Source organism: Gambusia affinis, linkage group LG17 (genome assembly GCF_019740435.1).
Source record: "Gambusia affinis linkage group LG17, SWU_Gaff_1.0, whole genome shotgun sequence".
NCBI classification, from domain to species: Eukaryota; Metazoa; Chordata; class Actinopteri; order Cyprinodontiformes; family Poeciliidae; genus Gambusia; species Gambusia affinis.
Window position 1 is genome coordinate 22,595,307 of NC_057884.1, and position 26,226 is coordinate 22,621,532.

The window sequence follows — 26,226 nt, forward strand, 5'->3', positions numbered from 1 at the left end:
GCTTAGTCACTTCTCAGGGATTTAAAAACCGACAAAAACCCAGCCAAACCCTTGGTCGCGTCCGACGCACCCGCACACCTGCCAAGTGTGTGTGAGTGTCACAAGGGGGAGACGGCCACCTCTCACTAATAAGCCAATCACCAAACTTTTTTTGTTATATTTTATTATTTTTATATTTTTATTTGATTTTGTTTTTAATTAACTTCCTATGAATATGAGAGACTTTGACTAACAAACGGAAGCACAACAAACGCCAGTACGAACGCACACACACACCGACAAATCAGCTTACTCCGTTAACCCCACAGAAACTACTAAGTCTGATATTTAAGTTTAGGCAGCCCCACAACAGACAATGCAAATGCGTTCAAGGGAAAAGTTTCCTTACTAGATTTTTTGGGCCCAACGCTGTTACACTGTCCGGCCGGGCCGCAGCAGCCCAAACGGCTGACCAAATCTGCACAACTCTGCACGTGTGTCAACATGCAACCATCCTCTGCTACCAAGTTGTTGATCTAAATATACTATCGATGAATCGGAACCATGTGATCACACGTGCAGAAAATCAGCCGACACAAATAATCAGACTTTACTTATTTTATTCTTTTTAGCGCTAAAAAGAAAGAGACGCTTACCCTCACAGGCTAATTTGTTGTGACGTGAATTCACCGGGATTAAACAGCATCTGATTAAAAACGGACGATCCATTCTTTATATCTAAGACACGCCTTACTGGTCTTCTGATGAACTACGTCACCTAAGGAATGTCTGCCTAGAAGTCACCTGATATTATGGCGTCAGTGTAAGTTTAAATTTTACAGAAAGCCTTTTGTTTGAAAGTGAAACATGCAAGGTCATGTTTCATTCCTCCAAAAGCTCTCTGTGCATAAATGAAACCTACTATGTGTGAAATACAGCTGTATGTGCATGAATATATGTGCAACCTTGGATAAGCATCTCAACAGTACGCAAATGTTTTTTCAATAATAGAGTAAAATAATAATAGATGTGTTACTGTGAGATGGTAACTATGCTAAGTCTCCTCATACAATTTTTTATATGGAGAGAAATCTGGTAATGTTTGATCCAGGTTGTTTCAATTTATTCAGTGTTGATTTGTCTTCCCAATACTACCCAATAGCTGTCCACAAGTAGGAAAGAGACCAGCTTCTTTCAGTAGATATCCATGATGTCACATATTCAAGTAGCAGATCTTAAAAACTGAAACTAGGTTATGTCATTTTATGGTGCATTACAAAATTTGTTGTGACAGTCTTCTTATTGCCTGTAGATCAGTCCTTTAAGCTTGGAAAACCTACTACAGCTGGTGTCAAACTCCAGTCCTCAAGGACCACTGTCCTGAAGTTTTGAGATTTGCCACAGGTACTGAAATGGCTTAAAACCTCCTTCTTGTGTAGTCAATTCCGCAAAGCCTTGCTAATGACCTATTTATTCTATTGAGGTATGGTGCAGCAGAAGCACATCTAAAGGTTGCAGGGGAATGGCCCTCCAGGACTGGAGTTGGACATCTGTGAACTATAGAATAAACCAGTTCACAATAAAGAGGAACATAAACACATTTACATTTAGAGAGGCCCTTCAATCTGTCCTCAAAGAGCATTGACTGGAAAGAAAAACGTGAATTTGTATACATTTTTTAATAACAGATTTTCCTCCCTACTTCCTCAGACTGAGTGACTGTAACATCTCAGAGAGAAGCTGTGAAGTTCTGTCCTCAGTTCTCAGCTCCCAGTCCTCCAGTCTCAGAGAACTGGACCTGAGTAACAACAACCTGCAGGATTCAGGAGTGAAGCTTCTCTCTGCTGGACTGAAGAGTCCAAACTGCAACCTGGAAACTCTCAGGTAAAATGTTCTCAATCCTGGTGAAACCAGATTTCTGTCCATTACATTCCATCTGTTAGTACGCAAATGTTTTTTCAATAATAGAGTAAAATAATAATAGATGTGTTACTGTGAGATGGGTAACCATGTTAAGTCTCCTCATACAAACATGGCTGGTTTTCCTTTACTGCAGCCTGAATGAACCAATAAGAGATATTTAGAAAAGTGGAGATCAGGCTAATTCAATCTGGATTGACTCACACAGAGAAAATTAGCAGTTAGAAGGTTTAATGATACAATTCTTTGGCGCTCAAACCCGGCAGAAGACTAGTGAGCTGAGGATCACCAAGGGCAGGTGATCGGTTCCGGCGAAGCTCAGGATAGTCTTCCCCCCAAATGAGGTTGCTGTTAGGCGTTTGTTTGTTTTCAGGTGCGTTTCATATGTAACTTTGAAAGAATCCCCTCTACTGGTCATGAAAAGCTTAAAGAAAATGGTGCTGCGATTAAGAGACCAGCAGCAGCTGGGGCTGAAGAGCTGAATGTGCTGAGATACAAACTGGGACTTGTGACAGAATTTGAAGCGATCTAAGCAACAGAGGGAAGAGATGGCTACGGTGGCCTGAGCAGGGAAATAACAGAATGAGTTTGACAAAGAGCGTCCTCCATTAGAAAGGAGGTCCAGTGAGACTGAGATATGTTTTAAAACCCTGCTCTGCTAACTAATTGAGCTAATCGAGACCCTGAAGATGCCAACTGACCGGAGGCGAGAAAAACTCGAGTTAAAGGTACTGGTGCACTGACACTGACATGATGCGTATGAAAATGAACAAGTCGGGAGCGGGTACGTCTTACCTAGACAATGCCCAATGGGCACAAACGAAGTTCCCGGTTGATGAGGCTGAAGAGCCGGCTGCAAGCCGAGATACTCAGAGGTGAGCGTAGCGGACTGATGGCGGAGTTCTCCTGGAGGTGGACTGGGAAATACAATCAAGCAACGGATCGAGTCCATGATTGGAATAGCAGGAAGAGCCGACGTGCAATGATGGAGTCACAGCGGATCGTGGAGACAACCAGCGCTTGGCTGCAGCGGACAGCGCCAGTGAGTCGTAGCAGCTAGTGAGCCGGAGCGGGGAACCAGGCGGATGGCAGAGGACACCTGCATTATCAGTGAGGGAAAGACAAAAAAAATTCCAGCTTTCCGCCACCGATGGAGGCCGAAGGAAGGCGTGATGGGGTGATTAGATTGGTGAGGAATAAGTGGGAGTCAACAGGAGTGCAGCCGGCAGGTGAGGGACACTCCCTGGATCTGGTTCTGAAAGAGGGGGAAGCTGATTGGAAGGTGCTTCTGTGAACTAGATTAGGGACGGAAGGACCGGGATTGCTGGTGGATGGGAGGAAGCTGAAACTAGCTGGCTGAATTTGGGAGAGGTTGGAGAAGCGCATACGTACCGGTAGACTCAAAGCGTGGCTGAAGAGCAGGAAGATCTTCTTCTTCTTCTTTGTGGTTTTTATTGGCAGGTGACATCTAACATTAAGATGTATTATCGCCATCTACTGTGCTGGAGTGTGGACCAGAGCATCTCCCCCCAATCTAAATTCTTACATATAATCCTGTTACCTTCAAAAATGCTATAACTGCTTTATTTATTTTATGTTTAATTAAAATCTTATTAAGCTTTAATGTTTCTATATCATATTTCCTAATTTCTTGTTTTAGCTTCTCTCTACTTACTGTATATTTTTCACAATGAATAATTACATGTTCTACTGTTTCCATATCCATACCACACTCACAACTACCTGTTGGATGTTTACCTATCAAATATAAAGTTTTATTTAATCCAGTATGTCCAAGGCGCAATCTTGTCATTACTACTTGCTCTCTTCGATTTTCTCCTATTATTTCCATATTTCCTACTTTCTTTTGTATATGAAATAAATGACGACCTTTAGTACCTTCTTCCCACAATTGTTGCCATTCAGATTTAATTTTGGTCTTAATAATTGATTTTATTTCAGATTTACAATACGTTATTTCCATAATTCTACTTTGTTTCAAAGACACCTTAGCTAAATAATCTGCCATTTCATTCCCTTCTATATTTTTATGGGCTGGAATCCACATAAACCTAATCTCTACTTGAGTTTGTGTCATTCTAAATATAACTTCATAAATTTCATATACTAACTCCATACGACTTTTAGATGAAATATTTAAAATAAACATTAGTGCTGATAATGAATCTGAACATAAAAGAACTTTTCTTATTTTATTTTGCTCTACCCACTGTAAGGCCATCAGTATCGCTAACATTTCCACTGTATAAACAGCTAAATGGTCAGATGTTCTTTGATTCATAAATATATCTAGTTCAGGAATAGCATAAGCAAATCCTGTTTTATTTGAAATTAAATCTTTTGAACCATCTGTATATATGATTATGAAGGATTTATACATATTCTTAATTCTGTCATTTACTAAACTTACCCAGTTATTATCTTTATTAACCTGCATTTTGTTATAAACTTCTAAATCAACATTCACATATGGAAACAACCAAAAAGGAGTAGTTGGATAAGGCACCGCAGCACAATATCTCTTTCCCTGTATCCCCATTTCTCTAGCGGATTTATCTGCTGCCCATGCAAAACAATCTATTTTAGCTTTTCCACTCTCCCAGCAAGGTCTCAAGATTCTTACTGCTGGATTATTCTCCTCCTTATGTCCCTGCAAACTCACCCAATAATTTAGCATAATTTGCTTATATCTTAAATATAAAGGAATCTCTCCCATTTCCACCTGCACTGCCAAAGATGGAGATGTCTTCAAAGCTCCACAGCATAATCTCAATGCTTGATTTTGAATTACTTCTAATTTACTAATGACTGATTTCGCAGCCTGCCTGTAAACTACACATCCATAATCCAACACTGATCTAATCAAAGCAATATATATATTTTTTTTAAATTAATTTTATTTGCGCCCCAATCTAACCCTGTTAAACACCTCATTATATTCATAACTTTTTTACATTTCCCTTCAATGTACTTTACATGATCACCCCATAAAAGCTTGGAATCAAACATGATTCCTAAAAAACGAAATTTATTTACTTTTTCTATTTTCCCTCCATACATTTTTAAATCAATTTCTTCAATTTTCTTTCTACTGAATACAACAGTCTTTGTTTTACTTACTGAGAATTTAACTCCCCAGTTATAACCCCAATTTTCAACAGATTTAATAGCATTCTGTATTTTCTCATACACTATTCTTACATTTTTCCCTTTTCTCCACAAAGCTCCGTCGTCAGCAAATAATGATTGCATGACATCCTGATCTACTTCTGTAAAAACATCATTAATCATGATTGAAAACAATAAAGGACTGATAATACTTCCCTGTGGAGTTCCATTATCAATTTTATATTTATTAGATCTTGTTACTCCCATCTGTACCTGTATAACTCTATTCAACAAAAAATCCTTAATCCAATTATAAGCCCTTCCTGTAATCCCCATTTTATATAATTTTATAAGCAGCCCATCCTTCCATACCATGTCATATGCTTTCTCAATATCAAAAAATACTGCTACTACTACTTCCCTATTAATTTGAGCTTTTCTAATATCTGACTCCAAACACACAACTGGATCCATTGTACTTCTTCCTCTTCTGAATCCACTTTGACATGAAGACAAAAGTCCTTTACTTTCTACATAATACGTAATCATTTCCGTTATCATTCTTTCCATAATCTTTCCTAAACATGAGGTAAGTGCAATTGGTCTATAACTAGAAGGGTTTGTTGGATCCTTTCCTGGTTTAATAATTGGTACAATAATTGCTTCCTTCCAATTAGAATGTAATCTTCCTTCTTTCCAGATCTTATTATATAAATCTAAAAGTTTTCCTTCAGCTTGATTTCCTAAGTGTTTTAACATAATATAGCATATCTGATCTTTTCCTGGTGCTGTTAATCCTGTTCTAGATATTGCTCTCTTCATTTCTTGCATAGAAAAAGAAACATCCATGACATTTCCTGGAGTTGTTCCACCTTCTAAAATAAAATCATTTGCCTCTTCTGTTAAATTATCTGAACTATGGATCTTTGAAAATGTTTTTGCCATTACTTCAACTTTCTCTTCATTTGTTACTGCTGTTTCTTCTTCATGTTTCAGAATTGGTTTTGTTCTCTCCTGTATATTTCCCCTCATTTTCTTAATCATTCCCCAAACATTAGCTATAGGAGTTGTTCTGCCTATTGAATCACAAAATTCTCTCCATTTTGTCTTCTTTGCTTTCTTAATAACTTTCTTTGCTTCTGCTTGATCTTTTTTATATTCAATTAAATTTTTTAAATTATGTGTTCTTTTCAATATTCTAAAAGCTCGATTTCTTTTCCTTATTGCTTCACTGCACTCTTGTGTCCACCAAGGGACCTCTTTCTTTCTGCTCTTACCTTTACTTACAGGGATTGTTATTTTTGCTGCTTTCAATATAACTTCCCTAATCTTTCCCTCTATACTTTCTATATCTAAATTTAAATTTACTTCATCCATGAATTTCTCACATATATATTTAAATATATTCCATTTTGCCTTTTTAAATATCCATCTTTCCTGTCTTCCTACCACCCTTTTCTCTTTAGAAATAAGAATTTTACAAAAAATTGGAAAATGATCGCTACCCATTGTTGTTTCTTCCTCTATTTCCCACTCACATAATCCAGCTATATCTCTTGACACCAGAGTTAAATCTATAGATGAACACTTTCCTGTATGCACATCTATTCTTGTTCCCCTCCCATCATTCATACACACTAATTGATTATCTTCCAACAGCTGTTCTACAATCTCTCCATTTATATCAGTTCCCTGCCCTCCCCATAAATTGCTATGGGCATTAAAATCTGCACACCAAATAACTTTATTTCTGTTTTGTCCCTGAATTTCTTTTAATTTATCTAACTCTAATCTTTTACATGGATTGTAATAATTTATTATAATAAATGAATCTGTATTTATCCAAATCTCTACAATTGCAAACTCATCTTCTTTCCCTTTCTTAACCACTCTATACGAAATCCCCTCCCTAATAAAAATGGCACATCCCCCACCATTACCTTCAATCTGATCAAATCTAATGACAGAATAATTTAAGATTTTAAATTCTAATTGGGGTTTTAACCATGTTTCTTGAATACAAATAACCTCTGGAGCTTCTTCTAATTTATTAATAATATGCTTTAATTCCTGTCCATTTGCAATTAAACTTCTTGCATTCCATTGAAGAATCAAGACCATAGTGTTACTATCCTATCCATGCTGCCTCCTGACTGGCCTGAGCACTAAGATCATCCCTCACTTCCTCCCATGTTAATTCATTAATATTAAGATGATTTGCTGCTGCTTTCACAATTACTTGAATTCTTTCGGTTTTTGATTTAATTTCCATAGTTGCATTTATTACCCCTGCAATAAATATCACTAGCTTTTTTAAATCCACATACACTTTATTTTCTTTTGTTTGATTTACCTCTGTATTCATCCTGTTTTCCACCCCAACATCTGTTCTTTGCTTTACCGTTTTAACAGCCTCTGCATAGGATATCTTGTTGCGTACTCTAATTTGTTGAACCTGCACTTCCCTCTTCATCACCTCACAGCCCCCATATGCCACACTGTGGTTGCCACCACAATTACAACATTTTGGCTGCCTGCTCTTATTGCACTGTTCATATTCATGATCCTCCCCACATCGTGCACATCTTCTTTTTCCTTTACACGTATGTGCTGTATGGCCAAATTTTTGACATTTAAAGCATCTAATTGGTCGTGGAATATACTCTCTTACATTGTAGGTCAAATATCCTAAATAGACTCTCTCTGGAAGTCTTTCTTCATCAAATTCTATCAGAACACTTTCACTATTCATTTTCTCTCCGTTTTTAAAGGTCTGAAGCCTTCTTACATCTTTGACTCTTCCTCCTCTGAGATTTGATTTTATTTCGTCACTTGAAACCTCAATCGGGATCCCCCAAATCACTCCCTTCCTCCATTTACTTCCTTCTTGTATCACACTCACGCTTGTCACTTTGTATTTTCCTACTTCTTTCATCCTACATGCTCTGTCTTTTTGTTCTTCCGTACTACAAATTATCATTAAGTTTCCATCTCTTAGCACTTTCGCATTTGTAATATCCCCCACTTGATTCTTCAGAATCGTAGTTAGTTTGACTGGACTGATCCTTTGCAATCCCTTCTCCTCGTTAACTCTAACAATTACTTTAAACTCCCTTATTTCTCCCTCCATTTCTTCTTCAGACTCATCCCAGTTTTTCACCACTCTTCCCCTCTTTCCCATACCTGCCTTCACTGAAGAACTTCCTCTTTTTGGACTCATCCTTTCACTACTCGATGTTTCACTGCCCCTGTCACTCTCGTTATCTACACTATTTTCCCACTCTGATCCATTCACAACACAGCTGTGTCTACCCGCCGTAGTCTTTGTCCAAAGTTCTTTTACCAATCCACGGCTTTTCCCAACTGCATCTTGAACATTTCCTCGTCGCCGATTTCCTTTAGTCCGAGATCATCTTATTTCTTTATCCTCATCCTCCTCTCTTTCAGTTCTTAATTTTAATTTTTTAACCATCAATCTTTCCGCTGCTCTCTCCGAGAGCCCCTGTTGTGGGCGAGCAGGAAGATCCAAGGTAGCTTGTCCTTTTGAAGGGATGCGTGGATGACGATTGGCTAGAGCAGTGCGGCGCACCCATCCTGATTGGCTGTGGTGGGGGCGTGGTGATTGGATGATGTGGATCAGCTGTGTGTTGTCTCCCAGACTAAATTTTCGCCGAAGCTCCATTACTGATAGTGTAGCTCTGGATATTTGACAGATTGCTGCATCCTGGTGCACACAAGGAGCATTATTCCAGATCCTTCCTCCCAGCAGTTGTAAGTTTTTCTCAACCATCGTGTGTGAAATGTTGATTTTTATACCTACAAAAGGAAATACAATTTTATTAATATTTTATATTACTAGATTAAGCACCAGTTTCTTGTGTGTTTTCCTCTCGTGAAAATGATCAGTTCAGACTTTGGTTTCTACCTCAATGTTCTCATTTTCTCATCATGTGATGAATTGTGTGTCTGCAGCTTATCAGGCTGTTTGGTCTCAGAGGAAGGCTGTGCTTCTCTGGCCTCAGCTCTGACCTCCAACCCCTCCCATCTGAAAGAGTTGGACCTGAGCTACAATCATCCAGGAGACTCAGGAGTGAAGCTGCTGTGGGCTGGACTGAAGGATCCACACTGGAGACTGGAAGCTCTCAGGTATGGAGGAACCTGCTGCAGGAGCAGAGAAGGTCTGATAGAGGAGGAAGAGGGAGAAATGTCTTTAGTCAGTCTGCTGGGAAACATTTAGTTTGAAGATAAATATTTAGTTTGATAATTAAATATCTAGTTTACAAATATTGCATTTATAAATTAATGGATAAAATTCTGAATCGTATTTTGTCTCTTATGACGGTTTAATAACTCAAGTTATTTCTGTTAATTTTGGTTGTGTAAGTTTTCAAACAGCAGCCCATTTAAACTGTCAGAGTCTTTCACATGGTACTGAATGAACCTGGGAAACCGACCCATCTACTGGAACCACAATGACATGGTAGTCAGAGCAGCAGGGGGCCAAATATAGCTCCATGTGGAACCAAGAGGTTGGAGAGAGAAAATCAGTTTGAAACTGTTTCCTATCAGAGTTCAGTTTGTCTCTCTGTCTTCACAAACCAGGAGCATCATGGGCTGGGCGGGGCTTCCACTGATGGATCTACTGAGAAAATACAAGAAGCTGATTGGCTGATGGACAGGAAGTTAAAAATATGAAGATAAATGACATCATAAAGCAGATATTATTGGTACTGAAGCAAATGTAGATTTTAGAATAAGTAGAAATGTTTCAGTGAGAGGAAGATGAGCAACATCTAGAAAAGATTATCTATGTTCAGAGAAACAAGTAGAGGAACTGATCTAGAATATGTAGCAATAGAGACAATAATAAATTAGATGAAATTAACAATTATGAAAGTTAGATTAGAATCAGTTAATCCAGATTAAAGATGTAGATAATCAGTAATATGTGGTGATTATAATCCACATGGAATATTATGGGATGGAAACCAAACAGTAAATGGAGAAACAGCAAAAGAATATTTAGAGGGTAAGAACTGATTGGAATATTCTCCTGACTAAGAACGGCTCACAAGGAAAATTAAAGAGTGGAGGATCTTTAATGGAGATAAATAGGAACTCTGAATATATTATTGAAAATATTCAGATTCATCTTCAAACTGTCACATCACTCATCAGAGTCAGAGGAATTCAGCAGTTAGATTTCCATGATGATCTACGGAGGATAGAAAGAACTTTAAAACAATGTTGGATGGAGCTCCTGACCAATCAGCCCCAAGAAGCAAAGATGAGAAGAAAAGGATCTTCATAATGGTCAGATGGATGTTTAAAAGTTCACAGATAGAGAAATAAATAACTTTGGATTTTAGAGCAAAACTCAAATTTGATAAAGTTGAGTTAAAATATTTTACACATGAAGCAACATCTAGAAAAAAACATTCATAAGGAAAAAATAGAAATTTAATAGTTTAGTAGTTTTATCTATTTGTTATTTTGATCTCCACCAGGAGGCGACATCTGGAAAATAATCAAACATATAAATGGAATCAGGAAAGAAAGTAAATCTCTTGTTTTCCAGAAGGAGGGAAGAAATCCAGTGAATGATGAGGAAAAAGTAGAAATGAGAGCAGAAACTTGTTCAGATCCAAAGTTCTGATAAATTTACTGAGAAAGATAAAAAAGACAAGATCAGCTGATCCAGAACTTCTGCAGTGGAGGGAGGATTAATTTTACAAGCCATTACTGCAGCTGCTGGATTCAGGAAGCTGCTTCTTCTTCTTGGTCTCATTGTAAATGTGTGCAGCGCCACCTGGTGGTGTTGGTTGGTAGAGGAAGTGCTGAAAGGTTGGAGGTGTTTGTCAGAGGTGTGTGATGATGGAAGCCTCTCCCTGGTTTGTGAGTCTGAGCTCAGAGATCAAATCTTTGATTCTTGTTGAACTCTTTGTTGAATGTGATGCAGCTTCTCCTTTTTAATGTTTGTATTTCTGGATATTCCAGTGAGGCCACAGCAGGTTTTCAGCAGCAGGGCTGTTTAGTGTTTCATTCCTTCATCTGTGTGTGGGAGTGTGGATGGAACAGGTATCCAGGTGTTGTGTCAGAGTTTAGATTGATTGTATTTTAATGCTGATTATTAAATCAGGTTGAGCTTCCAGAAATGTTTCCTTAGTTTCCTGATGTCCTTTTAGGCTTCAGTGAGTTTCTTCAGGTTGTTACTGAGGGATTTCCTTTCTCCTCTCTGTTGGAGCTTTTCCTGTGTTTGGAGAAATGAGTTGTGCTGCAGCAGCACCAACTGTCCTTCCTACATCCACTGCAGTTTGCAATCCAAATGTTGGACTGTTCCTGTCTCAGTGGAGGACAATGTGTGTCTGAGAGACATGTAATGTCCATGTTTGCTGCTGAAAGAGACTGATGGTCTGACCCCCCTCCTCCTTTCAGGGTGGAGCCTGCTGGAGTCCGATTCCTGACACCAGGTCCATGGAGACTGAAGAGATGTAAGTGTGTTTTTCATCTGATTCATGACAACAAAGCAGCTCACATTCAACCATCTTCAAACTGTCACATCACTCATTCAGGAGTCATCATCAAAGTGTCAATAAATGATCAATAACTGCAGCTGGATTGTGTTTGTTCTCTCCATCAGATTCCTGTCAACTCACCATCGACACAAACACAGTGAACAGAAAACTCAAACTGTCTGAAGACAACAGGAAGGTGACATGTGTGAAGGAGCTTCAGTCATATCCTGATCATCCAGACAGATTTGATAACTGGAATCAGCTGCTGTGTAGAACTGGTCTGACTGGTCGCTGTTACTGGGAGGTCGAGTGGAGAGGAGATGTTGATATATCAGTGAGTTACAGAAGAATCAGGAGGAAAGGAAACAGTAGAGACTGTTTGTTTGGATATAATGATCATTCCTGGAGTCTGATCTGCTCTAATGATGGTTTCTCTGTCTGTCACAATAACAGAGAAACTCGTCTCTCCTCCTCCTCTGTCTCTAACAGAGTATCAGTGTATGTGGACTGTCCTGCTGGCATTCTGTCCTTCTACAGAGTTTCCTCTGACTCACTGATCCTCCTCCACACCTTCAACACCAAATTCACTGAACCTCTGATTCCTGGATTTGGGTTCTGTTTTTATGGTTCCTCAGTGTTTCTGTGCTGATTTGAGTCTAAAGAGTCTAAATATTTTCTTCCTGTCAGAGAAACTCTCTCACTGTTGAACAGATAGTTCAGTCTCTAAATGTGTTTTTATGAATCCAAACTGTTTCTTGGTGAAACTCTGACACATGATTCCTTAGAAATTGATTCTTCTTCCAGTCATGTAAAGATGGAAGCTTGGATTATTTCAGGATTATAACAGGATCCATATGGCATTTTTTCTGTTTCCAGTCAAAGATTATTTAAATTTACTGACGTTTTTGTCAATCACTGGACATTTTCTGTTTCTTTCAGCTCCTATTTTCTTAAATCCATCTTGGATTCAAATGTTAAATGATTCTTTTGTTTATTTGCTGCAGTTATTCTTCATGTATTTAGTGAACAATAAACACATTTTCTTCTGTATTTGATTCATTTGCTGTTCATTCTGTTCCTGTTTAAATGATAAAGAGATTTTTTTAAATCTGAACTCTGACTTTCATAAATACCTTATTTACAGGAAAACAGTAAAAGGTCTGATCGCTGCATCTCTGCTATATTTTACATTTAAATCTGATAACAAAACTGAATCTAATTTTATCTGCTGCTGACTGCAGGCTGCAGCTGAGCAGCTAATGCAGGTTCTACTATTAATTAAGTCTCTGGTCAAAACGGAGTCCAGTTTGGGATGAGAGACTTTTTGTGGTTCTGGTTCAACATATAAAAACTGGATAAGATGGTTGATGGAGCAGCATCAACGTCTGAACCAGAAATGGCAGATAAAAAAGGTGAGGATGTGACGATGACAGAAGAATGGAGGCAAAACAGAAAAATAAGAACCATTTATTTTGAATGCTGCCGACGTTTAATAACATGAAAAAACTACAAGTTTTATATATTTTTATTTTTTTTAATTAATATTTTTATTAGAAGGGAAAGAGACATTACAGGCAATATCTTTACTCTTAACAAAGTATGCCGTGATACACACCTTCTTTATGGCATCGATAGAAACGAACAGGTTACAGAAATAGAAGAGGTAGAAAGTACCTAACTGACAAAAGGCATACAATTTACCTCCTATGAGTATTTTTCTTTTTCATAAGTGAACAAGACACAAGAACAAACCTAGTAAAAAAATAAATAAATAATAAAAATAAATAAATAAAAAATAAATAAAACAAAATAAAAATATTAAAAAAAGAAAAAAAGAAAAAAGGAAAAGGGGTGGGATGGGGTGTAGCACTCAATCCGGGGGAAGAGACTGAAGAGAGTGAAAGAATGTCATGAAAGGGCGCCATAAGTTATAAAATTTGGCTGAGTTGCCTTTCACTGAATATCTAATTCTCTCCAGTTTTAGAAAAGACATGGTGTCTTTTAGCCACTGATTGCTAGAGGGTGGTTTAGTTAATTTCCAGTGGAAAAGAAGACGGCGTCTTGCCAATAAGGAAGTAAATGCTAAGACGTCCAATTGATTGGAAGTGAACTGTTTGTAGTTAACTGGAAGCCCAAATATGGCAACATGGGGAGAAGGTTTAATATCCACTGAAAGTATCTTTGACATAGTAACAAAGTAGGTCTGCCAAAAACTATGAAGTGATGAACAGGAATAAAACATGTGAGTTAGATTACAGGTAGGCGCACAACATTTCTCACAAATGTCAGAAACTGAGAAAAATTGTGACAATCGATTTTTAGAGAGATGAACCCTGAAGAGAACTTTAAACTGAATAAGAGAAAGTCGAGCACAGATTGAGCTTGAATGAATTTTTTTAAGAGCATTATTCCACCAATCCTCTCCCAAATTTAGACCTAGTTCGAGTTCCCAAGCAGCCTTAATCTTAGTAATGGGTGAAGAATTAAAAGACAGAATTTTATTATAAACTTTAGAGATATATGACCTTTGAAGAGGATCCCAACTCAGGAACAACTCCCAGTACAGGTTTGGTGGCCTAGAGGGAAAACCGGGAAACAGAGCCCTGGCGCAGTGTCTGATTTGAAAGTACCGGAATAGATGGGAAGGGGGGAGATTAAATTCTGATGCAAGGTCTGTAAAGCTGCGAAAAATACCTTCTTTGTAAAAATCCTTGAAACACGACAGCCCTTTATTATCCCATGACAAAAAGGCGGGATCTGTGAGTGCTGGTTGAAACAAGTGGTTCCTCATTAAAGGAGCAAGTGTAGATGCTGAGTTAAGTTTGAAATGCCTCCTAAACTGGCACCAAATTTTTAAGACAGAGCGAACTACTGGATTGTTCGTAAAGCCAGAGGGGTTGGATGTAATGGGAGAAGTGAGAAGGGCAATTAGTGAGGATTGAGAGCATGATTGTGCTTCCAACTTGCACCATGGGAAGTTCAGGGATCCAAACCAAAATGAAATTTTGTGGATATGGGCCGCCCAATAATACAGCAGGAAGTTTGGAAGTGACAAACCACCGTTGAATTTGCATCTATGAAGAGTGGATTTGCGGATTCTGGGTGATTTACCACACCATAGGAAGCCAGATATAATTTGATCCAACATTTTAAAGAAATGTTTCGGCAGAAACAGTGGAAGATTATTGAACAAAAATAAAAATTTAGGTAAAACATTCATTTTAATTGCATTGATTCTACCTATAAGTGAAAGAGGTAAACTATTCCATCTTCGGAGGTCCAATTTAATTTTAGCAATTAAAGGCAAAAAGTTAGCAGCAAAAAGAGAGCTTAATGACCTGGTTATACTGACGCCCAGGTACTTAAAACCAGAGCAGCTCAACTTGAACGGAATGTCGGAGTGTAAAAGCTTTAATGCAGCCGCGTTGATAGGGTAGCATTCACTTTTAGCGATATTTACTCTGTAACCAGAAAAAGATCCAAACCTTTGAAAAGTAGATAAAATTGACGGGATGGAAAGACTAGGGTTTGAGACGTACAGCAATAAATCGTCAGCATAAAGAGATAGTTTGAATTCTGTACCTAATCGGGAAATTCCGGTGAAAGTGTTAGAGGACCTTAAAAAGATTGAGAGAGGCTCTATAGCCAAAGCAAACAACAAAGGGGATAACGGGCATCCCTGTCTAGTGCCGCGGAAAAGTCTGAAAAAACTGGATTGAACACCATTGGAGGAGACACTAGCATGAGGGGAAACATAAAAGAGACGTATACAAGAAATGAATGCATCACCAGTCCAAATCTCTTTAAAACTGCAAATAAGTAATCCCATTCAACTCTGTCGAACGCTTTCTCAGCGTCGACCGAGATCACAACTTCAGGTATTTCAGTGGAGGATTTAGAGTAAATAATGTTCAGGAGTGTACGGACATTAAAGAAGAGTTGCCTCCCCTTAACAAATCCAGTTTGCTCATGTGAGACTATAGTTGGAACTATACTTTCCAGACGACAAGCCAAAGCCTTGGCAAGGATCTTAGCGTCTACATTTATTAAAGAGAGAGGTCTGTATGAGCTACAAATATTGGGATCTTTATCCTTTTTTAAGAGGAGACAAATAGAGGCTTGTGTTAAAGTATGAGGGAGACTGCCCTTTTGTAGTGACTCTTTGTATACCGCGTGGAGTATTGGGGATAGCTTGTCTTGGAACCTTTTAAAAAATTCAACAGGGAATCCATCCAGACCGGGAGCTTTGTTACTTTGCATGCTTTTCATGGCAGCAACAATCTCCTCTATGGTTAAAGGCAAGTCAAGTTCCTTAGCAACATTTGGGTTTATCACAGGGAAGTTAAGGCTGTCAAGGAATTGATTCATTTCAGTAGGATTAGCTGGAAATTCAGATTCAAATAACACAGAATAAAATGACTGAAAAACCGAATTAATAGTAGTGGGATCCTGATGCAAAGTACCTGACGAGTCCATTATCTGGGGAATCATATGCGAAGCTGCCCGACGACGAAGCTGATGAGCGAGAAGTCGACTAGACTTATCACCATGTTCATAATAAATGGAGCGAGATCGTAGAAGAAGTCGCTCTGCATCGTTGGTGGTGATAAGATCAAATTCAGTCTGTAAATCTACCCGCTGTTTAAGTAAGCCTGGAGAGGGGGAAATAGCAATTTGTTGATCCAGATTAGTAATATCAGTACTAAGTTCTAGCAATTTCGCTTTGCGCACCTTATTCAAATGGGCAGAGTATGAGATAATTTGTCCTCGTAAGAATGCTTTTAATGATTCCCAAAGTAGAGAATATGAAATTGGATCGCTGTCATTCTGATTTATTGCAACAAAATCATCAATTTGGGCTGCGATAAATGTGTTAAACTTTTCATCTGAAAGAAGTAGAGGATTAAATCTCCAAGGTGTGATATAGCGATGTTGACGAGCAAACTTAATATCTAATGTAAGAGGGGCATGATCAGAAATGACAATAGGGTGATAATTAACAGATAGAACATTTGGAATTAGCTTGGTGTCGAGAAAAAAGTAGTCTATACGAGAGAAAGATTGATGCAAGTGGGAAAAGAAGGAAAATTTCTTGTCTTGGGGATTGTAAAATCTCCAGGGATCAGTGCAACCATTTTTTGACATGAAGTCAGAGAGTGATCTAGACATTAATGAGGGGACCAAACTGCGCGGGTCAGAGCGATCCAACTTGGGATCGATGACACAATTCATATCTCCGCCTACTATAAGGAGATTATTATCTAAAGAGGGAAGACATTCAAATAGCTTATTCATAAAATTTGGATCATCAAAGTTAGGGGCATAAATATTCACTAGGAGAATTGGGACATGAAATAATTTACCAATAACAATCAAGTATCTACCATTTTTATCCGAAATAATTTTAGAGGCTGAAAACTGAATTGATTTGCTAACTAAAATAGCAACCCCCCTGGCTTTAGAGTTAAAATTTGAATGAAATACATCAGAAGCCCAGGGACATTTTAGTCTGACCTGATCTCTGATGCGCATATGGGTTTCCTGTAAAAACACTAGATCAGCTTTAAGATGTTTCAAATGGGCAAAAATCCTTGATCTCTTAAGTGGGCTCCCCATACCTTTGATGTTCCAGCTCAAAAATCTCACAGAAGACCCCGTTTGTGGGATGTTCACATTGTTATCTTTAGTAGACATGTTTCAAGACGATTGTAAATGTAGAGACAGGAAAATTGAGTATGGTGTACCGACCCCCGAAACCACAAAAAAAAAAAAAAAAAGAAGAAGAAGAAAATGGAACCCTAACAAATAGAACAACAAAAACTTCCCCCCCACACCACCCCCGCAGCACTTACAACGACCCCATCCCCAAACAATGGGGAACCCAGTGCAGACCCCAAAAGGAGTCAGATCCCTAAAATGGATGCTCACGGTTTTTAGCAACGTAGTAGCAGAAAAGCTGCAGTCTTAGCTCCCGCAAGCTCAACAACATTCGACGTTATGGCACATCCAGTTGAGACCAAAATATAACAAATTACAAAATGTTAATTACAAAAAGAGAACATAAGCTCTGTAAGGCAAAGAGAATAATAATAATAATAGCCAGAAAATGTGACACGAAGCTGCTTAATCAAAGCCGTGTACCTTTGCAAAGTCTCTTATACTTTGAGGGACTTGATGAAGACGCTGGCCTCATCTGGTGAATTAAACTCCTTCTCCATACCATTGTGTGTGACCCGGAGTCGCGCCGGATAAAGCAGACCGAAACGGATCCCGGGGATCTCGCGGAGCTGACGGCGTACATCATTAAAAGCAGCACGGGCTCGGGCGGTCCTCTGCATGTGGTCAGGGAAAACAGAGATGCGCGTGCCTCCAACCGTGATCCGCTGCTGGGTCCTAGCTCGACGCAAAATGTCCACACAGTCTGAATGATAGTGCATACAAACAACTATAGGACGAGGTCGCTCTCCAGGTTTCGGCCTCGGTTGGAGAGTACGATGGGCACGGTCGACCAAGGGCTCTTTCTCCAGCTGAAAAGCCTCCTTAAGCAAAGTGGAAATGGCTGTAGATGTGGTGGAAAAATCCTCTGAGATGCCTATCAGTCGCAAATTGTTGCGACGAGATCTGGCCTCCAGGTCATCATTTATTGTCCAATTTTTTCAAATCCGTGGACATCTGCTGCACCTTAGCCTGTAGAGTAGTGATATCGTCAGCGCACGTAGAGCATGATGTCTCCAACTCGCCCACGGTGTCCTTCAGGGCACGCACATCCAGCTGAACAGTTGTAATGTTGCTAGTCAATTCCGACTTCACTGCTAGGAGCTCAGCCTTTATACTCGACAAATTTTCAGTGAGAGCTGCTTGGAGTTCAGTCTTGAAGATAAGTGCCATTTCAACCCGAAGAGCCGATAGCAGCTCAGACTTAAAGGCCGAGGAAGGAGAAATGTCAGCGAGTTCATCCGTGTAGGTAGGAGAGTCACCACGAGGCGAGGATGTAGCATGAGAAGCAGGCCTCTGTTGCTGTGCGGACGGTTTGACTTTTGGAGGCATTTTAATTAAGAGAAAAAAGCCAAGACTTGAGACGAGTGAACAAAAAAAACAAAAAACACACCGAGAAGGAGTTAATAGCTAGCAAAAATGTGCCTAAAATAACAATTATATCTAATAGTTGCGGGAGCTCAGCTACACGCGTCCTACCCCGCCATTCGCTCCACCGGAAGTCCTACAAGTTTTATATTAATTCAAACTGTATTTAATACATTTTACACAAAATAAATGTAAAAATTTAATGTTTTTTTTCTAAATTCAACATATGAAATATTTAGCCCTTCATTTTATGAAAAGATGTGTCAAGAAAATCCGAGATCATCCCACTTCCCCATGCTGGAGATTTTAGTTTAACAGTAACAATAAATAAAGTTATCTTTAAAATTAATCACTCAAGTGAAATCTAGACCCAACATTAGACTTAAATGTCAATAAAATCAATTTGGTTGTGTGTGTTGTTTCTGTCTCCTGCAAACTTTGCTTTAATTCTACTTTTTTCTATCTAATCATAAGAAATCATAGTCAAGACAGAGAGAGTCATGAAACAGGAAAAGCAGTTTCCTGGAAAAAGAGGAAGTAAGTTTCCAGCCTGCAGATTTATAAAAATAGTTCAGACTATTACTTAGCATGAAAGTTTTAAAGAAAGAAATCTAAATATTGTGAGTAATTGGATAAGATTCAAAGTAAAATACTTATATTAATATTGGTTTACTTGTAATAATACTTACACTTACACTTACATTAGTGGGAACTCTTACAAGTAAAACAAGTAACTGTAACTTTGATATCAAATAATAAGAATCATGGATTATTCTTGGTTTCTTTACAGAAAACATTTGTAAAAACTCACATTAAGATTATAATAAGAGTAACTGATAAATTATGGTTATCATAACATTATAAAAGAATGATAAATCAGAGAAGTAAAAGAAGTTATAAATGTGATTTTTACTCTGAACTTGAAATGTTATAAATGTGATTTTTACTCTGAACTTGAAATGGTGTCAAAGGTGTAACTGCAATTAAAGATCACTGATGTGTTGGAGGTAGATTGTAAGTGAAAGGTTAAGGGAGAAAGAGGAACTAACAGGAGAGCAGAGATGGCCAACGCCTTATTTGGAAACAGGTTGTTGAGCAAAAGTGGGGTGTGGGGGCGACTTTAGCAACTCTCGGTGCGAAGATGTGAGTTTGGAGGATGCAGTTGCTCCTTTTCTCGGAAAAGGAGTCGTGTCCCTACGTGCCTGGGTCAAAGTGACCCAGGTCACAAGTGTCACAGGCATTATTTCGCAACCTTCAACAGTAACCAGGGCGAAGGCCTGAGCTAAGAGTTGGGGCCTGGTTGCGCAGTCATGAGGATGTGCTTACAGATGTTCTTTTTCTATAAAAATGCCTAGGAGACTGCTACAGCTTTGTGTGTTGATTAATAGTGATTGCTTAATGTGTAATCTCTGTATTTTAGTATGTTTTCTGTAACGATGAACCAAAATCAAATAATCTAATATAATGAATTGATGTTTTATATAAAACAAACTTTATTGATTAAAGTTAATTATATGGATAAGAGTATAGAATCAAAGAAAGAGAAGGAAGGCTGAGGTGGGTGCAAACTGCAAATGTCAGAACATGAGAGTGGGTTTAGTTGTGCAACTGCCAGGTCACAAGTATGCCTGCCACTTGAGAAAGTTTCCAATAGTCGCAGGTGTCAAAAGCACGTTATCTCGCAACAGGGTCAATATGACCCAAGTCACGAATGTCACCAGAGTGGTGTGCAATCTCCCACAACGGTTGGGGCCTGAGTGTAGAGGCGGGCAAGCATAAGCAGCACCCTGCTCTCTCTCTCTATCTGGGGTACATGCCCACAAGTGCAGAAAAGTATAAAAACATGAGACCGAGGTGATACGTTGTTCTTCGTCGCCGGCGCTGAGACTCTACACAAGTGTGGTAAGAAGACCAGCAGAGGACTACGCCCTGGAACCAAGAAAAGCGCCTCACAAGGAGGACAACGGAGCTCCTCACGCCGGACCAAAGGGCGAGATCCACCGACCCACTGCCTTGGTTCCTCATTGGATTTCCACACTCTGCACTCAACTCCACGATCTCAAACTACATCGCAACGGACTTGGGGAACTGAACAAAAGTCACAGGATCGACTAAGGGCTGTTCGGCTGGATGAAGCAGACAGTTCATTTTGTTTCGGTTCCAAAGAGGATTTATGATTCAAAGTCAAAGACTCTGACCAAGGACTACAAGGACTCCTGTTGCCAAGATCCGATACCATCGATGGGTATGAGTTGTGCCACACCCCAAAGCCTTATTTGATAGATAGATGACAGTGTAGGGAGGTTGTTAGGTAAAGGTTGAATTGATCTAAACTATATTGATTTTCTTTGTATGGTAATCACAAGTAAATTCTGTATGCCTGTCATTTTCCCTGCTAAAGCTTGCTTAATAAATACATATATCTTAAAAATTCTGATTAGGTTGTGGACATTAAAATTAATTGAGTCATTTGAATTAAAGTGCTTCTATTTATAGTAAAATCAGTATTCATGATTCTAGTAATGTGGTGGCTTCAGACTTTCCTTTGGTGAGAGAAAAATAATGACCCTGTGATTATCTTAGTCTTAGTCACTAAAAATTATCTAGGTTACCAAGTGCACGTTACAATTTTAGAAAGGGAACTACCGTTAACAGAAGTGGTTATTGGAACTATGCGGCTGTGAGGGCTACTCGGTTGATTGTTCCTTAACTGGGAAGGGTCATAACTTCTGGATAAGGAGGTAGTCAGAGCTAGACGAATCCCTTTCGCCACCAGTTTAAATAGATTATCTCTTATAGATCTTGTTCAGGGTAAGACCCAGGTCTTAGAGATTCTCGGACCTGTTAGACAGAGAACTGGTTCAGTAGTCAGCCCGAGGAGTTGTGAGGAGAGGCGGGGCTGGCTATTGCGCAGTAACAAACATGGCGTCCCTGGGTGGGCCCAAGTCCAACGGAGTAGGAGGGCCCCAGGTACTAAGTCAGTAAAAACAGATGTGTGATTCTGAATAGCTCACTTAGTGGCTAGCTCTTAGGGAGAGGAGCTAGTGGTGACTGGCAGGGCCGTCAGTCACAACCCTTGCAGTAACTGTATAGCATACAGGTGAGGGAAAGCTTCTACTGAGGATACCTGACCAGATCCAGACAGTGAAGCCAGTAGCCAACCCGGTCTAGACCCATCCCTGCTCGATAACGTTAAGAGAGGCTTTGGGGGATAGACAACTCGAAGACAAAGAACAAGAATGGATACTAAAAAAGAAGATGGATACGCGAGAGCTGAATCGAAGCAAGGAATTCCACAAGAAAGTGGCTCCGGCCACGAAGAAGAGGAACAAAGTGGAGGAGGGGAGCAGTCTAAGCTCTCCAGGTCCCAACTACAGAGAACTCCAATGAAGTTGCTGCTGCTCGGTGATGGATTCGGCACCAGGACAGAGCCAAATCAGCGCATGTTCTTCAATCATCACTACTTCTACAAGAAGGAGAAGAAGGAGCGGGAACCAGCATCAGCCCCAGCTGCGAGAGAGGAGGATTCTGACGTCGCTGAGGCTCCATCCCGTTTCCCGAGCAGGACAGGGACCCCCGGCGGAGAGCTGGGATCGGCGGACATGGACCTCATCGACTTGACTGCGGATGAGGACGAACGACCATCTCGACCGGATCCGTCATCGGCCCAAGGAAGTCCTCGACCGACACGTCTGGAGGAAGCGGGTGCAGCACTCCAGCAGATGGTTGAGGAGGGAGAGCTGGAAAAGGCTGCGATCGACTGGTCGTTGCGGAGAGCCCAGCGGTCCGAGTTTCGCCCGACGCTTCACAGCACAGAGAGGAAACCATCAGCGCCGACACGACATCAGGATGAGAGCAGCTCAGACGACGCAGGGGACAACACGGACGAGGAGCATCAACGAGCGCACACGCATGAGGGAGCTCATTGGCGTGGGAATGAAGAAGTGGGACAGAACTCCCAAAGGTCGGGAGGTCCCAGAAGAGTGGACTGTTATGTCCACCAGCGGAAGATTGTCTTTGTCGATACCGAGAAGTGGGACAGTACTCCCAAAGGTTGGGAGGTCCCAGAAGAGTACGTGGACGAGGTTGTGCGCAGTGTGCATGAGGCCCTAGGACATGCAGGCGTGCGATCTACCCGTAGGGAGCTGGAGGAGCAAGAGCTTTGGATCCCAGAGAAAAAGGTCCAACGCGTGCTGAGGGATCATGCGTGTGGTCAATACAACGCAGGTCGCCGAGGGCAGCGGTTGGAGGGATTGACCATCAAGAGCACAGTCCCCTGGGGCTCAGTCTGCATGGATGTTGCGGGCCCCATGGGGAAAACAGGAAAAAGAGGTGAGAAATACCTCTTGGTTCTGATGGACTCAGTAACAGTGACAGCTGCTAGAAGAGCAGGTCTTCCCCTGCAGAGGAACTCCGTTCACGCCACAGAAAGCAGGAGGCGAAGACACTTCTCCTTTTGCCCAGAGAAGGAAAAGGGAAGTTGCAGCTCAAAGTGTCATTGGAAACAGGGCAGAGAGTCAAGATCGGCCTACAGCCACGGTGATGAAGCTGAGGTTCAACGCCCAAGATTTTGTAAAGTAAGTACTGAACTGCAACACAGTACTACAGATGAAGAAAGGGATCCAAGGAGTCGAGCAGCTCACTCCAGTTCCTAACTAAAGAGAAACAGAAGCCGGTGAAATGGCCAGTGAATCATGTAATACTCCACCCTATCTCGGACTGGCCACCGTGGGGGGGGTGGTTGTAATTAGAAGAACAACTTCAAGGCTTTGGACTGGGAGGGCCGTGAAGAAATTGGACTATGCTAAAGAAGAACTCCTGTCACAAACTGATGGATTAAACTGGAAAAGGGGCTGAAGTCGTGAGGAAGAAGTGGCGTCATAGAAAATCACTAAGATCAACCCTGTAACAAAGCATTGAAGTCAGACCCAACACCTGGAAGGATCTGGCAACTGTTTCATCCTGATAGCCAGAGCACCTGTCCTGGATATTCAGCACTGTAAGTTTTGCAGTTTTGTTTTTGTTTTGTTTTTTTTAATTGGAAAATTCCTGATGCCTCCGACAACTCCAGTACCCCTTAAAGACCACAGCTACGGAAAAGGATCACGATTACGAGGAAAGCGTCATGCTGCTTATTTTTTTTGCTTTGCTCTGCTGAATGTTCGAGATTTTTTTTTTTTTTTGAGGCCTTCTTCCTTCCCACATCCTGAAGAAACGACAGTTCATCCAGCGAAGGTTCCTGTGGAAGAATCAGAGCGATCAAAGTTCTCTTCGACATTCATCACCTAATGGGGGAAATTAAAACTCCAAGGAGGGGGTGTCAAAAGAGGTGGAGTTTTGATGACTACACTGAGCCCTTTGTGACAACCGAGGATGAAGAATCTGCAACTTCACATCCCAGAAGAACCTCTTCTCTTTCCAGACGATGACGACGCAGAACTGCAGGAGGGTGATGGATTCCCAGCATGGGAAAGGTCTGACCTCGTGGAGGGGGTGTCAAGAAAATCCGAGATCATCCCACTTCCCCATGCTGGAGATTTTAGTTTAACAGTAACAATAAATAAAGTTATCTTTAAAATTAATCACTCAAGTGAAATCTAGACCCAACATTAGACTTAAATGTCAATAAAATCAATTTGGTTGTGTGTGTTGTTTCTGTCTCCTGCAAACTTTGCTTTAATTCTACTTTTTTCTATCTAATCATAAGAAATCATAGTCAAGACAGAGAGAGTCATGAAACAGGAAAAGCAGTTTCCTGGAAAAGAGGAAGTAAGTTTCAGCCTGCAGATTTATAAAAATAGTTCAGACTATTACTTAGCATGAAAGTTTTAAAGAAAGAAATCTAAATATTGTGAGTAATTGGATAAGATTCAAAGTAAAATACTTATATTAATATTGGTTTACTTGTAATAATACTTACACTTACACTTACATTAGTGGGAACTCTTACAAGTAAAACAAGTAACTGTAACTTTGATATCAAATAATAAGAATCATGGATTATTCTTGGTTTCTTTACAGAAAACATTTGTAAAAACTCACATTAAGATTATAATAAGAGTAACTGATAAATTATGGTTATCATAACATTATAAAAGAATGATAAATCAGAGAAGTAAAAGAAGTTATAAATGTGATTTTTACTCTGAACTTGAAATGTTATAAATGTGATTTTTACTCTGAACTTGAAATGGTGTCAAAGGTGTAACTGCAATTAAAGATCACTGATGTGTTGGAGGTAGATTGTAAGTGAAAGGTTAAGGGAGAAAGAGGAACTAACAGGAGAGCAGAGATGGCCAACGCCTTATTTGGAAACAGGTTGTTGAGCAAAAGTGGGGTGTGGGGGCGACTTTAGCAACTCTCGGTGCGAAGATGTGAGTTTGGAGGATGCAGTTGCTCCTTTTCTCGGAAAAGGAGTCGTGTCCTACGTGCCTGGGTCAAAGTGACCCAGGTCACAAGTGTCACAGGTGCATTATTTCGCAACCTTCAACAGTAACCAGGGCGAAGGCCTGAGCTAAGAGTTGGGGCCTGGTTGCGCAGTCATGAGGATGTGCTTACAGATGTTCTTTTTCTATAAAAATGCCTAGGAGACTGCTACAGCTTTGTGTGTTGATTAATAGTGATTGCTTAATGTGTAATCTCTGTATTTTAGTATGTTTTCTGTAACGATGAACCAAAATCAAATAATCTAATATAATGAATTGATGTTTTATATAAAACAAACTTTATTGATTAAAGTTAATTATATGGATAAGAGTATAGAATCAAAGAAAGAGAAGGAAGGCTGAGGTGGGTGCAAACTGCAAATGTCAGAACATGAGAGTGGGTTTAGTTGTGCAACTGCCAGGTCACAAGTATGCCTGCCACTTGAGAAAGTTTCCAATAGTCGCAGGTGTCAAAAGCACGTTATCTCGCAACAGGGTCAATATGACCCAAGTCACGAATGTCACCAGAGTGGTGTGCAATCTCCCACAACGGTTGGGGCCTGAGTGTAGAGGCGGGCAAACGCAAGCAGCACCCTGCTCTCTCTCTCTCTATCTGGGGTACATGCCCACAAGTGCAGAAAAGTATAAAACATGAGACCGAGGTGATACGTTGTTCTTCTGCGCTGAGACTCTACACAAGTGTGGTAAGAAGACCAGCAGAGGACTACGCCCTGGAACCAAGAAAAGCGCCTCACAAGGAGGACAACGGAGCTCCTCACGCCGGACCAAAGGGCGAGATCCACCGACCCACTGCCTTGGTTCCTCATTGGATTTCCACACTCTGCACTCAACTCCACGATCTCAAACTACATAGCGGACTTGGGGAACTGAACAAAAGTCACAGGATCGACTAAGGGCTGTTCGGCTGGATGAAGCAGACAGTTCATTTTGTTTCGGTTCCAAAGAGGATTTATGATTTAAAGTCAAAGACTCTGACCAAGGACTACAAGGACTCCTGTTGCCAAGATCCGATACCATCGATGGGTATGAGTTGTGCCACACCCCAAAGCCTTATTTGATAGATAGATGACAGTGTAGGGAGGTTGTTAGGTAAAGGTTGAATTGATCTAAACTATATTGATTTTCTTTGTATGGTAATCACAAGTAAATTCTGT

The 26,226-nt window shown here is 40.2% G+C and overlaps 1 protein-coding gene across 1 annotated transcript in view; it reads left to right on the forward strand.

Annotated features, from left to right (window-relative positions):
* The window catches only part of LOC122847051 (NLR family CARD domain-containing protein 3-like), a 52,111-nt gene extending 39,513 nt beyond the window's left edge, over window positions 1-12,598 (forward strand). Inside the window, exons 10-13 of the mRNA XM_044144411.1 lie at window positions 1,690-1,863; window positions 9,001-9,174; window positions 11,464-11,519; window positions 11,669-12,598. Of these exons, the coding sequence (XP_044000346.1) occupies window positions 1,690-1,863; window positions 9,001-9,174; window positions 11,464-11,519; window positions 11,669-12,192 (928 nt within the window). The 3' untranslated portion in view covers window positions 12,193-12,598. The remainder of the gene's footprint in view (window positions 1-1,689; window positions 1,864-9,000; window positions 9,175-11,463; window positions 11,520-11,668) is intronic.
* The last annotated feature ends 13,628 nt before the right edge of the window (window positions 12,599-26,226 follow it).